A 15,233-nucleotide genomic window follows, 5' to 3' on the forward strand; every position below is an offset into this window, starting at 1 on the left:
AGCGTGGGCAACAGCATGAGCTTGCATGGTCTCAGTGGGGGTCTGGGTTCAGGATATAGGGAAAGGGGACTGGAAAGGAGAGATGTGCTCTGCATCTATGGAGCAGAGCCACTGTCATGTTTCCAACCCTCCAGAGAAGCCTGGAAATTGAGGTTGGAAGAGTGATTTGTTGACAAGGTGGTGATCGGATAAAGGCTGATCTTGGAGGTTTTTTCCAGCCTAAATGATTCTGGGATTCTGTAATTTGAGGGCGCTGGTGGTTTCCAAGCATCTTCCAAAAAGCCAATCCATGCAGCATGGGGCCAGCCAACTGCTCCCAGCCAAGCCTCCCAAATGGGAAGAGTGGGTTTGGTGGCATCCCATCCTTTACCTTGTGTTATCCCACCAGGAGCATGGAGCCAGAGGGAGAACAGGCTTCCCTGCTCCTCCAACTCCTTTTTCCAGGTAATGGGCTTTTCCATATTTCACCTTCCAGTTAAATCGCCTGTGCTGGAGCCTAACTGGCCTCCCTGCGCTAATTGCACCAATGCAAACCATTCCAATCGAGTGCTAATTTAATTAGAAAGCACCCATTTTAGTTAATTTGTTCGAGAAGATCACTGCAAACTCCTGGAGAGAACAGATGTTCCCCTCTCCCCCGATGAACATTCCGGGCTTTGTAAATGGCTCCGCTCAGCCTTGTTTAGGAGAGAAAAGAGGATTTTATAGCCGCAAACGACCCTTTCTGTAAACATTTTACAGCTCTCTGCACGTTTGAGTGACGATAAACCCCGAGCAGCTCGGCGGGCTGCAAATTTGGGACCATACGGCCGTCATTTTATTGTCATATTTCACGGTCGTAACGTTAATGGAAGATGCTCGCTCCAGTCTTTTTTAACGGCTCCGCTGAGCACGCTCAACCGCCTCGGCTTCCGAGGAATTCGGGGAGGTGCGGCAGCGGCTTCTGGGTTTGTTTACGGCTTCTAGTTCTGGAGGGATAAGTTTGGGAATTTTGTGGATTTTCGCCTCTTTTCTCGCCGTGGTTGAGATGACCCCAACACGGAACTGCCGCTGTCGTCGCTGCCTTGGTGGCGGGGCTTGATCCAACCATTCCCAGCTCCAGGAATCTGAGAATTAGAGAATATCTCAGTTTAGAAGGGACTGTCAAGTCCAACTCCTCATCCTGCACAGGACAGCCTCAATTTAATTTAGGAGAATTCCAGTGCTGCTGCGCTCCATGTGGATATGGCCAGTCCCCCTTGGATCCCATTGAATCTTTATCATCTTCAGCATCTCCTGCAGGGCTTTTTATGCCAGCAGATCTTTGCTCCAGAACTTTTTTTGGTAGCCAGGTGAGGCAGCCAAACCTTTGATCAGTGGCAGAAGATGCCCTGGAGCTTTCCCTGAAGCATCTGCATGGTTGGGGATGGAGGGTTTGGACACGAGGGGATTGTCCTGGGATAACAGGAGCTGGCATCACTTTGACCCCAGCAGGACTTGGTGCGGTTGGTTCCTCTTGGGAGGAAGCAGTGGGGATAAAATAAAGGGAATTGATTTCTCTTTGTGGTCGCAAACATCTCCAGGGTGGTGAGGCCTTGACACAGGTTTTACAGAGAAGTTGTGGATGCCTCATCCCTGGAAGTGTTCAAGACCAGTTTGGATGAGGCTTGGAGCAACCCAGAGTAGTGGAAGATGTCCCTGCCCATGGGAATTGGTCCTTAAGGTCCCTTCCAATACAAACCATTTCAGGATTCCATGGAAAAAATGGGCAAAAAATCAATATGGAAGAAAAATATTTCAGTCCTGGAAAAGGAGTGAGACTTGGTAGGTTCTAAATTGGACACTTTGCAATGAGGAAATTAAATCACAGTGAAGTTTCTGACTTTGGGAGCTACTCAGGGACACCAGGACATGAGGAGATCCAAACCCAGCCTCCAGCAACACCTGAGTCATCTGTGGCACCCCAAAGGCTGAAGGTATCCCAAGCCCAAAGGTGTCTGGTGGATGTAGGGGATGGAGATGGAAGGATCGCAGAATCATTAAGGTTGGAAAAGACCTCTAAGGTCATCAAGTCCAACTTGTGACCAATCCTCACCTTGTCACCAGACCAGAGCCCTGAGTGCCACATCCATTAATTCCTTGGACAATTCCAGGGGTGGGGACACCAAACCTCCCTGGACAGCCACTTCCAATACCTGACAGCCCTTTCCATGAAGAAATTTGATGGATCCGTGTTGTCCTGCTTGAGGGCTGGGTGCATTTAGACTCAGTTTTTAGGGTCTCATCCACCTGTGGCAGAAAGTTGGGGTGGAAGAGCAGCAGGATGAGTTTCTAGTGCAGGTTGTCACCACATGGATTTAGTGCAGGATGGAGCCAAGGAGATCCAACTCTCCCCATATTCTTTTTCCGAATGAAAAACCGTTTGTGGAAAATTTTGGGATGCAGCCCTTGCTGCTGGACTTTACACCCCATCTTTAGTTGCCAAGTTTTATTTAATAAATAAAATTTAAAAATATTATAAATAAATAAATAAATAAGGCATATCCCAGCTCAGGTTTCTCCAGGAGACTTTGGCAGTGAAAGGAAAAGACCCTTCCAAGGCACATTCAGCCTCTGGACTCTCCTAAGTTGTCCTGGAAAGGGTTAAGGGATATTTTTCTTCTGGGAATAAGTAGGGAAAGTGTGTTTGCAGGGAATTTCTCCTCATGGCATTAAACCTTGAGCATCCATCAGGGGAATTCTGGGGATGCATCTCGGTGCTCTAAACACTCCTGGAGGAAGATGCAGGACAGGATGGAACCCTTTGGTGGCATCAGGAGAATGACAGAGACCAAAGGTTGTTGAGGAAAGGAAACCAACAAAATTCCAGTTCTTCTCCTGCTGGATGGTGAAGTTTGGAAAGCTGCAAGGGAGTTGTTTTTCCCTGTATCTCGCTGCTTTGGGGTTTGGGAATCTTCACCCCTGATGTGGGGCATCTCCAGCTGCCTTCAACCTCCCCACCTTGCAGAGAAACCCAATTTTTAATCTTTCATGGATCAGGAATGATGAGCAGGGAGAGGATTTGGGCCCCAGTCCCAGACCCACCTCCTTTCACCCTTCATCCGAGAGGATTCCCCACATTGAAATCCCTTTCAGTCCCTCTCGGATCAGCATCTGGATGAAACAAATTTGGTTTTAACTTCCCTGTTGGATGCAGCTGGAGCCTCTCAGCTCCGGCTGGGGGAAAACCAGGTTTTATTGAAAAATCTAATGGTGCCACCTGAAGTGTGATTTACTGCACTGTCCACTCCTCAGACTTGATAATATATTTCTATTAGATTTCCTCCTTTCCCCTCTTTTTTTCCCGGAGAAGAGTGGCAAGTTTCTCCGTCTGCCTGACACCTTCTTAGGCTTAGGCAAAATAAATGTTGATTTCCATCAGGAGGAAGAGCGCTGGAAGTCCTAATTCTCCGACGAGCCTGACAAGCTCAGCGAAAACCGCCTGGGTTTCGGTGGAAAACTTGTGATCCAGGCCTCGGTTCCTCTCCTTCAGAAGCTGTTCAATCTCTGGAATGAAAAAGGGGTTGCTTTCGCTAACTAGAAATTATATACCTGGTTCCTTGGAAGATGGATTGCGCCGCTCCCGGAATGCCGGGAAAGGCGGCGCGGGGGGAGAGAGTGAAGGAGCTGGAGATGCGACCCAAGATTGATCACGCCATTTGCAGGATCTCCCAAGCACAAAACTGGAAAAATATCTTTTCCTTTGCCAGGGTTGGGTGGAGTGACACCCCCGTTTGGTCCAGGTTTTCCCTCCCGGGGGTTTTTTTGGGATGTGGTGTTAACTCCTGGGCTGTGCCATCCTTCCTCCATCTCCTTCCATCCAATGGGAAAAACGGAACCAGTTTAGCCCTCTCATGACCTATTTTGGGTTTATTTTCTCATTCCTGCCTTGATTTTTCTGAGGAATCTGTTGGAAATCAAGCATGGATGCTCTGGAAGTATCTTGGCCCTGTGGGCTCTGTACCAAAGTCAGGAAGTTAATTGTGGTTGATTTAAAAATCACCTTTTTTCTTTTTCTCGCAAAGAAATAAATCCATGTTTCTGCTTCTGTAATCACACCAGCTTTGAGCTGCCTCATGGATATCAGCTAAGGAAGTGTTAGAGTTTAAGGCCTGGCAAAGCCAAGGCCCCCATAAATATACCTTTTACCTGATATCTGCTGTGAGATGTGGCCAGGAAATAAGCAAAGCAGGCTCCAACTTAAACATAAAGAGAAGTTTATTAACTAAACTACACACACAATTACTAAACTACACACACAATTACTAACCTACACACACACAGGGAAAAAAACAAGGAGAATGAGAACTACACAGAAACACTTCCTTATCCTCCTCCCACCAAATTCCCAAACACATTTACATTTCCCAAAAAATTATCCACACTCGGTCTGGCACCACCCTTTGGAAAAAAAAATCAAATCTTCAGCTCATAAGGGATAGACGGAGTCCTTCCTTGTGCCACGGACTTCTTGTCACAATCAGCAATCCGCCCGGTATCTTGCTACCTCGTGACATCTCCTTTCCATGCCGAGGTGCTCTCACCACCTGGCATGGGATGGGGCAGGGGCCTGCCTTCAGGGCCTTTTAAGAATGCCTCGTCTCGTTCCAAGCAGAGTACAGTCACAATCCTGGGACCTCTGTCCCCCCCATGTCTTCTATACCCCCTGGGGCCGAGGGGTCTCAAAACCAAACTCTCTTGACGCCGAGCCTCCGCTTCCCCCTGCAATACAGCCTCTGCCTCACCAGGAAACAGTCCATGGAAATACAACAAAAAAGAGTCCAGCAAAAACTGCCACTCCATCTTCCTCCATTCCTTCAACATCTCTCTTCTCCCTTTGCCAGACCCTCCTTACTGGCCTAATTTTCTTCCTTCATCTTCCACTCCTATCCCTTTCCCAGGAAAGGCAATGTTCTGCGAAGCCTTCATTCCCCGAAGGGTTAAAGCTCTCCCAGGCGGCCGGACTGCCCGCTGCCCCCCCCTTTCTCCTCCCAGCCGTGCTGCCTGCCGGCACATGATATCAAGTTTCAAGATATACAGTTCGAGCACGGGCTGCATTCTCTGGGGGGGGAATAAACAGGTCGCTCAAGGGTCTGCCACCCTTCCTCCGAACCCGGGCCTACCGTAGATGGCCCACGTGGCTCTCCCCTCCCCCAGCCCAGCCAGAAACTGGGCCGGGGGAGAGACTTCTTCACGCCGGAAATCCCAAGAGGGCTCCGAAGGCCAAGAGCCCTGCTTTTAACCCCTTGAGTTCGTAGTCTCAAGAGGCGGATCCAAATGTCCCACTGGTCAAACTAAGTGCCCATCTTAAATTCCAATTACCCATTGGTAATCACAGCAAAACAAAATATCCCAGATGTCCCATTTCCGGTCAAACCACGACAGGAAGTTTTCCCTGGCTCATCCAAAGGGAATTCAGCCCTTCCCACCATTCCTATTGATAACTCATACCATGGGGCAGGAATGTGGAGTTGCTGATTTTGACCCCTTGAGGTGACAGCCAGCAGCTCCGGACCCTCATTCCAGCAACCAGGCTGGGATTTGCAGATCCCAGGCTGGAAAAACCACATGTCTGGATGCCAAAGGGAAAAATTGGGAGGGTGGGGACACAAGGGTGTTTTGCTCCATGTCACCATTCCCAAATCCCAGCCGGATTCGGCTGCGTTGCCGGTGAGGAATATCCAGATCCGCCGTGTCTGCCGTGCATCCCGCTGATGTATGGGAGTTATATTAAGGGTGGAAAGGTGCTAAATGAGCCCTCTTTATTTTCCATAAATTAACTCCAGAGCGATGAATCACTGCCAGCGCGGCTTCGACTCCCAGCAAGTTTGTTTATCCAAGTTGGAAAGCGAAGGAAAACTCTTCGAGACTCCTCATTCTTGGGTTCTCACCTGCCCTGCCTCCCCTGCCCCCAAAAACTTCCTCCTTTGGGCTCTCAAGGCTGCTCGAAGGTGTCCTTGGTCCTACATCCAGGTTGGGTTCATCTTTTGGGAAGTGCCATGCAGAATTTTTGCAGGAGCACGGGCAGCAGAACATCTGGAGGGGGTTTGGGCTGGATTCCCTCCATCTTCTCCATTACCTTCTCCACCTCCATTAATCCCAAGTGAAGGGGAACTTTTTCCACTAAACCTGTGGGTCCTTTTTTTCCTAGGAAACCTCCACTTTTTTCCATCCTCATTCATCTTGGTGGCCAAGTGGCCACCACTTTCCTTCCCACCCATCACTCTGGTACTTGGAGCCCCATAAACACCTCTCCAAAGCCTTTGGAGAGGGAAAATAGGAGAACCTCCATAAAGGTACTCACAACGTTGTGGTTGAAATGGAGAAGGATTTCTTTCTGTCCACCTTGATCCATGGGACAATGCTGGGTTTGTCCTACAAGGAGGTCACCTCCCAGAGGCACTTCATGGTGTTTTGGCTCTACATGAGCATCCAGAACCCTCTTTGGAGGAACCACTGTGTTCTAGCAAGCTGAAGCCATCACCTGGAGCATCCTGAATGGATGCTGGGAATGCTTGGTGGGATGGCTGCTGGTGCTCAGCAACTTCCAGCTCCATCCCAGCACCAAAGCAGGTCCTGATGTTCATCAGTGGGAAGGCTTGGATCCTTTTTAATTCTCTTTTTCACCCATAACTTGTGAATTTTGCAGCAGATTTGCTGCTCCATAGTGGGAAGTGACCTCTGAGTGCCGCTTGTAGGGAGCTGAGAATGTTTAGGGATTTGGGGAATGAGCCACTTCCATCCTTGACATGGCCAAGCAGGAGGTGAAGCAGAAGAGGAACTTAGGACACTCCTACACCTGCATTCCAAGGGATTCCCAAGGTGACCTGAGCCAACCTCAGTGACTTTCTCCTCTTTTCTTCCTTTCCTTCCCAGGCAACACCAAAAGGAGGAGAATGTTCCCCAGGGCATTCCTGCAGGATTCCGAGAACTCCCTTGTGGGTGGCAGAGGTGAGTCCAGTGGGTGCTGTCAGGGCACAGAACCACCCACATTCCCGATTTCCGAGTGTTTTAACCCCCTCCCATGACCAGGCAAGGAGAAGCCTGGGAATATCCAGCTGTGTTCTCCCCTTTCCCGCCATCACCATTCCCTTCCCTCCCTCCAGGAAAACGGCTGCAGATCAAGCCCCGGCTGTGAGTTCCATCCCAACCCTGTGGCAGCCGACCAGCTCAGGAACTGGAGAGCCAGGGAACAAACCTGGCACCTACCTCAGGATGCCATGTCCAGACGTGGCATCCCCCTCCTCCTCCTCCTCCTCCTGCTTTTCCGGGATGTCACTGGGACACGGAGCCGTGCGGCAGCGTGGGAATGCGCCGCTCGTTCCTGCGGGGGACCAGCTTTGTTTGGAATCTTTGAATTGACCAATAAATGACCTTTTCAGATGGTTTATTGAAGGAAAGTCCTGCCACCTCCTTGGATGCTTGTGGGGCTGGGAAGAGCTTCCCATCCTCATCCATCCTCCGGTGCTGTCCCAGCCACACGGTGATGGTGGGACCTGAGGTGGTTTAATGCCATCAGGTGACATTCCCACAGCCAGATCAGGACATATTAGGGACAAGTCACTGTGCTGGGATGTAATGGGTGTAAAGCCCCCACAGCCCTGATCCCACCATTCCAAGAGCCCATCCCACTCCATCCCCTTGCTTTTGGGAGGAGATTTCCTGGAGCTGAGAGCATCTCTCATGGAAATGTGTTGGGAGTGGTTTTGAGATCACAATCTGTGTTTTGGGATCTCCCTGAATGCACCTGACGCCCTCCTCTCCCTATCCCAGCAGGGGTTTGGCCTCCCTCCATTGGGAAAGCCAAGCAGCTCTCCAGGGTTTGGGGGTTTTTGGGGACTCTCCAAATTCAAGCAGGAACAGAGTGCAGGAACACTGGAACAATGAGGTTTTGCATCCATAGGTACAATTCCCAAGGGATTTTGGGGTGGCAGGTGCTCTTCCCCCACACAGATGTGATTTGTGGGATCTGCTCATCCACAGCCCCTCAGGCAAAATCCTGTGGGGAAAAGGAATCAGAGGGAATTGGGAAGGACTGCGGCTCCGTGGGGATGCAGGATCCAGATGTGATCAGAGGTAGTGTAGGAAATGCCAATGGGCGGTAGCTTCACCCCCCAAACAGGTCCTCAAAGTGGGGTTCCCTTCACCAGGTGACCCCATGGAGGGGTTTTGTCACCATCCCAAATCCACAACATCCCCCAGGCACTGGAGGACCAGCAGATCCTCACCCTGGGATGTCACTTGTGCCCCAGGGTGTGTCCAACGAGTTGATTTTTAATAAAAGCGTCGTGGTTTTTGTTGATATGAAAATGTCTTTTGTTAACTCCTGTGTTTTGATATGTAAATAAAAGAATTCCCTCCCCTGGGATGGAAAAGCCTCCATGTGGCTTTCCTCTTTTTTCAGCATGAACATCCCATCAAATATCCATCTGAATCCAGTGGAGGAGTCACTCTGATCCCTAAATCCTTGGGTTTTTTTAATTATTAAAACTTTTCACCCAGAAACAATGATTCTTCATGTGGCAGTATACTAAAAAAACTCAAATAAATTCGCTAAAAACCACCCTGGAGGAGACGGTGCTGTTGTGAATCCTCAGGGATGTCCAGCGGTGGGCAGGAGCTTTGGTTTTCGCTGGATCCCTAACGAGGATAATCCTCGTGCTGCACTAATTAAAGGAGGCAATGAGCAGCGGTGGCTCCGCCGCCCACCGGCACCGCTGCTCCCTTCCCGGCGAGGATTGGAATTTCCAGCCGGCTGTCGTTAAAGCTCTGCTTGGGGGTGATTAATTTCCAAGCAGGGATAAACGCGGCCCCTGGAGAGGTGTCACTGAACTCCGGTGGGTTCCCCCTCTGTCTCCAGCATCCTCAGTTCCTTGGCAATGGGTTCCAATGGGATTTATCCCTCCTCGCTGCGAAGCCAGGGGTGCGCTCTTGGGCTCGGGGACCCGCCAAGGACATTCCCTGGGGGGTGCCACGACTGGGAGGTTGGCACAGGGTGGAGTTTCTGGAGGGCTCCATAAAACATTTCCCGGAAAATCCTTCCCGCGGCGGCTGCTGCTGGCAGCGCTCTTGGTCCCCTGCCGGGGAAGCAGGTGCCGGGTGAACGTCACCCGCCAGGATCAGTTTTCTGCCTGTCATCGGGGTGGCTGTTCCCTGCCCTCCTCCTTCTCCACCTTCTCCTCCTCAGCTTCATCCTCATCATCCTCCTCCCAATGTGATTTCCCTCCTCCGCCCCGAAATTCCTGACCCGGCAGCAACACTGGGTTGTGGGGCAGGTGGTGGTGGAGAATCACCAAGATGGTCCCACCCTCTCTCCATGGGGTGCATCGTGGTGGACACCACCCTCCCATGGGGTGAGGTCGCTGTCCCCAAGCCAACACCACCCCAAGTGGGAGCTGTGTGCCATCCAGGGAAACTGAGGCAGCCCCAGGTGGGCACCCAGCCCTGCTCCGAGGAGTGATGGGGCACACGAGCTCTAAAAGAGAAAGGTGACGCCATCCTGCCACCATCCCGAGGCCACCAACCTGGTTATGTCACTTGACCGCCTGTGAGTAAACTTAGCTGACGGGTCCGGCGTGGCGGGGAGGGTTGGGGACGTGCCATGGGCATTTCCTAAAAATACCCCGGGGGTGTCGCTGGGGAGCCACGGCCCCATTGGAGCCCGGCCCGGTCCTAATCCCTTGGTGGCTCCTGTCCCAGCTTGGGTGGCAGCTGCTGGTGGGGGCCAGGTGCCCCCAGGGTGGAGCAGCTCTGGGGAGGAACTGGGTGCCAGGGGAAAGGAGGTGGCACCCCATCTTTTCCCAGTGCAGGATCCCGGTATCCTGCTACACAGGTGGGATGGTGATGGATTTTGGGTGACACAATGACGCAAAAAGGGTTAAAACCACCCCACTAAAAAAAGGGTTTTTGTTGTCCACTTCTTTGCCCTCTCCCTCAAGTCATCCCCAAGTTTGGGGACTCCAAAGTGGGATATCTGTGTCCAATATGGGATAACATGCAGGATCACCAGGGAATGGGGGTCATGTTTAGGGCTTTGGCTGCATCCATGACCCTTCCCAAGGGGAACAAATGCCCCCCCTGCCCTGACCCAATTAGCAGCAGAAAGATGGACCCTCATCAGAGGCCAGATCCAGCATAAGAAGTAATGTGGATTTTAATTGCTGGAGTTGCAGTGGGATAAACTTTTTCATCCTCAAAAAATACCTTTTTTGTATTAATTTGACCCTATATCCAAAGGGTCAGTTAGCAGCCATGGAGAGCGGTGTCCCCTGTCCCCAGATCCCCAAAAAGGATTGGCTGGATGAGGGGAATGTCACCCCCCACATCCCAAGGAGCTGCCTGTGGGACGCAGTAGGGTGGGATGCAGCCGGGTTGGGATGCAGTGGGACCCAGGATGCATCCTGTGGGTGACAGAGACAATCCTGGATCCCCATGGGATGAGTGGATGGGTGTTGCCAGCCTCTGTGGGATGAACCTGCTCATCCCTTGGGATTAGGTGGGACCACTCCATGGCGACTGCCCCGTGCCTCAGTTTCCCTGTCCCGTTCCTCCCAGGCTGCAGCAGCCCTGAGGTTGCAGATGGAGCAGCACGGCCACATCCCAACCAGGGCCTCATCCAGGGGTGGCATGAGCACCCCAAAAACCCCTTGATCTGCTGCCTGTGTGTACCAGTGACACCTTTTCCAGGTGCTGGGATGGCAATCCTGCTCCTCCGTCTTGTGACACTCCCGTTCATGTGTCAGGTGTGGATGTCACCTGTGTTGGGTGCGACACCACCTCCGAAACCAGAGGCAGCACTGGAGTACAAAGGCACACGTGGCTGCAGCCTGACCACCAACAGCTTATGAAAAATCCCGAAAAATCCCCAAAATTATATTTATTTGACTTTCTGCAAGGATGGAAATGCTCCGGGAAGGATCCTGGGCTGTTCCTGAGGTGGGGAAGGGGCTGCCTTCCGATGCTGTGGTCCCTCAGAGAGGTGGCACCGAACCCAATTTAGGCTCAGTAACTCCTTTTCAGATATTTCCCTTTTTTCGGGAGTAGGAAATCAGGATTTCGAGGATGTTTCTCCCCACTCCACACTCAGTTCGGGGCAGAGGGTGAGAGATGAAGCCCCACATTGGGATGCGGAGGCCGAGAGGGTCCAGGGGGTACCCGGAGCCTTCCCCTCCTCCGGAGATTGACAGCTGCCCCGGGGGCGTTGCCATGGGGATATGAAAATCCAAGCGGGCTCTCGGGGTGCTGATAGGCTGGAAGCGCTTAGCCTCGCCCCAGTAGGCGTGGCCGTGCCTCGTTTTCCCCGTATAAAAGGCGGCGAGTTCCATTCAGCTCCCGGCGGCGGCGGCGCCGGTCGCGGGCAGGGGCGGGCAGGGGAGCGGCCCCCGCCCCCAGGGCGCCGTGTCCCCGCGGGAGGAGGAGGCAGGAGAAGGCTCGGAGCGCGGGGAGGTGGGGCCGGGGCAGGTGCCAGGGGAGGCAGGAAGGGGCGGGCAGGGCGCTGCCCGCTCCTCGCCATTGGGAACCGGCCGCAGGCAGCGGCGGAGCCCGCCCGGCCCGAGCGCAGAGCCGTGGCGCTCGGAGGACGGCCCCGGAGCGCAGCAGCGGAGCCGAGCCCCGACGGAGAGAGGTGGCTGCCCCGCAGCCCTCAGCGGAGCCCCGGCTGGGGGTGCCGGAGCCCGGCTGAGCCTCGCAGCAGAACCCCGGTGGAGGGTCCCGGAGCGCGGCTGAGCCCCGCAGCAGAGCCTCATCTCGGACACCGCTGAACCTCCCGCAAAGTCCCATCGGAGCGTCCCGGAGCCCGTCTGAGCCCCGCAGCGGATCCCGGTCGGAGCGTCCCGGAGCCCCGCTGAACGCCACCGCAGAGCTCTGTCAGAAGGTCCCGTAGCCCGGCTGAATCGCACCGCAAAATCCCACCGCAAGTCCCGTCGGGAGTTCCCGGAGCCCAGCTGAGCCCCCCAGCGGAGCCCCGCCGGAGGGTCCCGGTGGCCGGCAGCAGATCCCCGTCCGAAGGTCCCGGAGCCCCGCTGAACCCCACGGCAAAGCCCCATCGGAGAGTCCCGGAGCCCCGCTGAACCCCACGGCAAAGCCCCATCGGAAGGTGCCGGAGCCCGGTCTGGGCAGCCGCTTGCGCCGGAGCCCGCTCGGAGGAGGCTCCCGGAGCCCGCGGGACCCTCGGTGAGCGGCGGTGCCCGGGGTCTTTCCCCCCCGGTCCCTCCATGGACTGAGATGGCCTCGGAGCTGGCCATGAGCGCGGAGCTGCCCACGAGCCCCCTCGCCATCGAGTACGTGAACGATTTCGACCTGATGAAGTTCGAGGTGAAGAAGGAGCCGGCGGAGGCGGAGCGGCTGTGCCACCGCCTGCCCGCCGGGTCCCTGTCGTCCACCCCGCTCAGCACGCCCTGCTCCTCCGTGCCTTCCTCACCCAGCTTCTGCGCTCCCAGCCCCGGTGGGCAGCCGGCCCCCGGCCCGCCGGCTACCACCGCCGCTTCCCTGGGCTCCAAACAGCAGCTGGAGGAGCTGTACTGGATGTCGGGTTACCAGCATCACCTCAACCCCGAAGCTCTCAACCTGACGCCGGAGGACGCGGTGGAGGCGCTGATCGGTGCCCCTCACCATCATCATCATCACCACCAAGGGTACGAGCCCTTCCGACCTCAGCCCTTCGGGGGCGAGGAGCTGCCGCCGGCCGCGCATCACCATCCCGGCCATCACCATCATCATCATCACCACCTACGCCTGGAGGACCGGTTCTCCGACGATCAGCTGGTGAGTATGTCCGTGCGGGAGCTGAACCGGCAGCTGCGGGGCTTCAGCAAGGAGGAGGTGATCCGCCTCAAGCAGAAGAGGAGGACCTTGAAGAACCGGGGCTACGCTCAATCCTGCCGCTACAAGCGGGTCCAGCAGCGGCACATCTTGGAGAACGAGAAATGCCAACTGCAGAGCCAGGTGGAGCAGCTCAAGCAGGAGGTGACCCGCCTGGCCAAGGAAAGGGATCTGTACAAAGAAAAATACGAGAAGTTGGCCGGCCGGGGCTTCCCGCGGGAGCCCTCCCCATCCGCCGCCCCGAAAGCCACCGCTGACTTCTTCATGTGAGCCGGGCTGGTGGGATGGGGTGGGATCCCCTTTTTTTGTTTGTTTTTTTTTTTTTTTCCTCATGCGGGGAGAGAGCAAACCCGCCGCTTATATTTAAAAAGAAAAAAAAATTAATATTATCAAGTCCCCACCGAAATTTTGGGGAGGTGAAGTTGAACTCCCTCCCTCCCACCACGCACCCACCCATCGGGACTCGGGGTGGGGGGTCCCGGGGTGGGGGAGTGGGGGGCAGCCCTGCATGCGGGACGTGTACGGCCACCCGCCCCCCTGCCCGGGAGCATCAGCGCCATCCAGGTGGCTTCTCCCCACCTTTTCCTGCGGGTTTCCCCCTCCATTGGGATTTTTATTCTTCGAGGGATCCCCCACGGATCGGCCGGGGGGGTCCCCGGCAGCGCTGCGCCCTGCCCGGCCCCTCCGCCCACCCCCCATTCCCGGCCGGCAAACCTGAGCCACGTTTAACTTATTCACCCTTGTAAATATGTAGAAAGTTAGTTCGTTTTTTGCCTTTTTTTGTTTTTCTTTCTTTTATTTTTTTTTCCTTGAGCCTATATTTTGCTTGGTGATTTACGAGAAAAAGAAAACGAACAAAAAAAAGAAAAACCAACAAAAAAAACCCTAAAATCCTTTAGAAAAGAGAAAAAAAAAATTACACGAGTCTTAAAAAGTTTGTATGTAATAGCATGCAAATAATATCCGAGTTAATTTAACGATGTTGGGAAGAAGCCGAATGCACTATATACAGGAATCGATTGGGTGAAATAATACTGTTTTATAGAGATTTAAAATTATCTATGCTCTTAAAAATAGTGGGGAGGGGCGGGAGGGGAAGAGGTAACAATTTTAGGGTGACCTGAAAGGCAATATAGTAATATATGGACTGCAAACGGTTGGCTGCTATCTCACTATGCACCAGATTTATTTATTAACCCTCGGGAAACGCAAAATCTTATTTTAACCTCGATGTTTGGAGAAAAAGGAAAAAAAAAAAACAGACGGCAAGAAAATGCACATTATTTGTTGTGGAAACAAGAGGAAAAAAAAAGGATTAAGAATTCGTGCAATCGTTGGAGCGAAAGCGGGACCGATCCTGCGCGGAGGAGCGGGGCGGGTTTGTTTGTTTGTTTGTTTTTTTAAACGAGTTGCTTATTTAAAAAAGGAGAAAAAAAATTAAAAAAAAACCAAATTTTGGGGGGGGGAAAACAAAAGGGTCCTGCGGACAAACCGAGCTTGGGAGCCTGGTGCATTTTAGGGACTGATCGTGCGAAGCGTTTTTAACGACCTGTTGTTTCGATTTGTGACGGTTTTAATGATGTTGCATCAAGATAAAAACTTATATTCAACTAGAGCCTGGGTCGGGTTTTCTCTCAACTTTTGGGGGGAGTCCACGCATCATCGGGGTTTTGTTTGGGGGTTGTTTATGATCCCTTTGATTCCCGGTGCTGATGCAAAACCTTCCCCGAGCTCCCGCTGAGATAAGTCCGGTGTTGAGCGTCGCCTCTGCCTCATTGAACTCTGGCTTTTCACTTTTCCTGCCTTTTGTTTTGTTTTGTTTTTGTTTTGTTGTTTTTTTTCAGCCGGGTTCTGGGTGTTTTTGGTTTTCTTTCCCGGCTGGAGGGTCCTGGAGACCTTCATCCCTGCAGCTGCTGGGAAGTCACCGGATCCAGTTAGGTTCCAGCTTGTCCGACACCGTCCCGATGAGCCGCTGGCTTGATTTTCAACGGTAATAAATTATTTTTCTTTCCTCTTTTGGCTTCTCCCGCTTGAATTTTTAATTAAAATAGGACCAAGCCCACACTTTCCCTAATCCAAGCTTTTGGGCTGGTATTTTACTGAGTTTTTGGGACTGTTTTTAAGGTTATTTCTCCCTTTGCCGCAAACCCCAAGTACAGCTGCAGCTTTTCCCAGACTCAGCGGGACAAGTTCCAACACAACCCTTGATACAACACATATTTTGGGCTTTTTGTATGATTTTTTAATATTTTGGTGTATTTTCTGTCCTATATTTTTGCCCAGGCTCAGCTGTGGCAAGTCCCCAAGCTGTGGCATGTTCCCTCCTGCCGCTTCCATAAATCTCCGCTGTGCTCGTGTAACCCCCTGTCTTTTCCTTGGATTTGTGGGGTGCCTGC

General features: G+C 53.0%; 2 protein-coding genes across 2 annotated transcripts in view; both read left to right on the plus strand.

The window, feature by feature from the left end:
- The window catches only part of ZC3H3 (zinc finger CCCH-type containing 3), a 128,584-nt gene extending 121,176 nt beyond the window's left edge, over positions 1-7,408 (plus strand). Inside the window, exons 12-13 of the mRNA XM_054295595.1 lie at positions 6,895-6,969; positions 7,125-7,408. Coding sequence (XP_054151570.1) covers positions 6,895-6,969; positions 7,125-7,156 — 107 coding nt within the window. The 3' untranslated portion in view covers positions 7,157-7,408. The remainder of the gene's footprint in view (positions 1-6,894; positions 6,970-7,124) is intronic.
- A 4,832-nt stretch (positions 7,409-12,240) lies between these two features.
- On the plus strand, positions 12,241-13,107 carry MAFA (MAF bZIP transcription factor A). The gene has a single exon (XM_054295607.1). The coding sequence runs from the start codon at positions 12,241-12,243 to the stop codon at positions 13,105-13,107; it is 867 nt and encodes a 288-aa protein (XP_054151582.1).
- Positions 13,108-15,233: the final 2,126 nt, after the last annotated feature.

The sequence above is a fragment of the Melozone crissalis genome, unplaced genomic scaffold, assembly GCF_028551555.1.
Source record: "Melozone crissalis strain CALT ecotype California unplaced genomic scaffold, PUWL_Pcris_2 ptg000002l_1, whole genome shotgun sequence".
In the NCBI taxonomy this organism is placed as follows: Eukaryota; Metazoa; Chordata; class Aves; order Passeriformes; family Passerellidae; genus Melozone; species Melozone crissalis.

Bases quoted from the DNA above. Each gene is read 5' to 3' on its own strand.
- MAFA (XM_054295607.1), top strand. From the start codon at position 12,241: ATGGCCTCGGAGCTGGCCATGAGCGCGGAGCTGCCCACGAGCCCCCTC.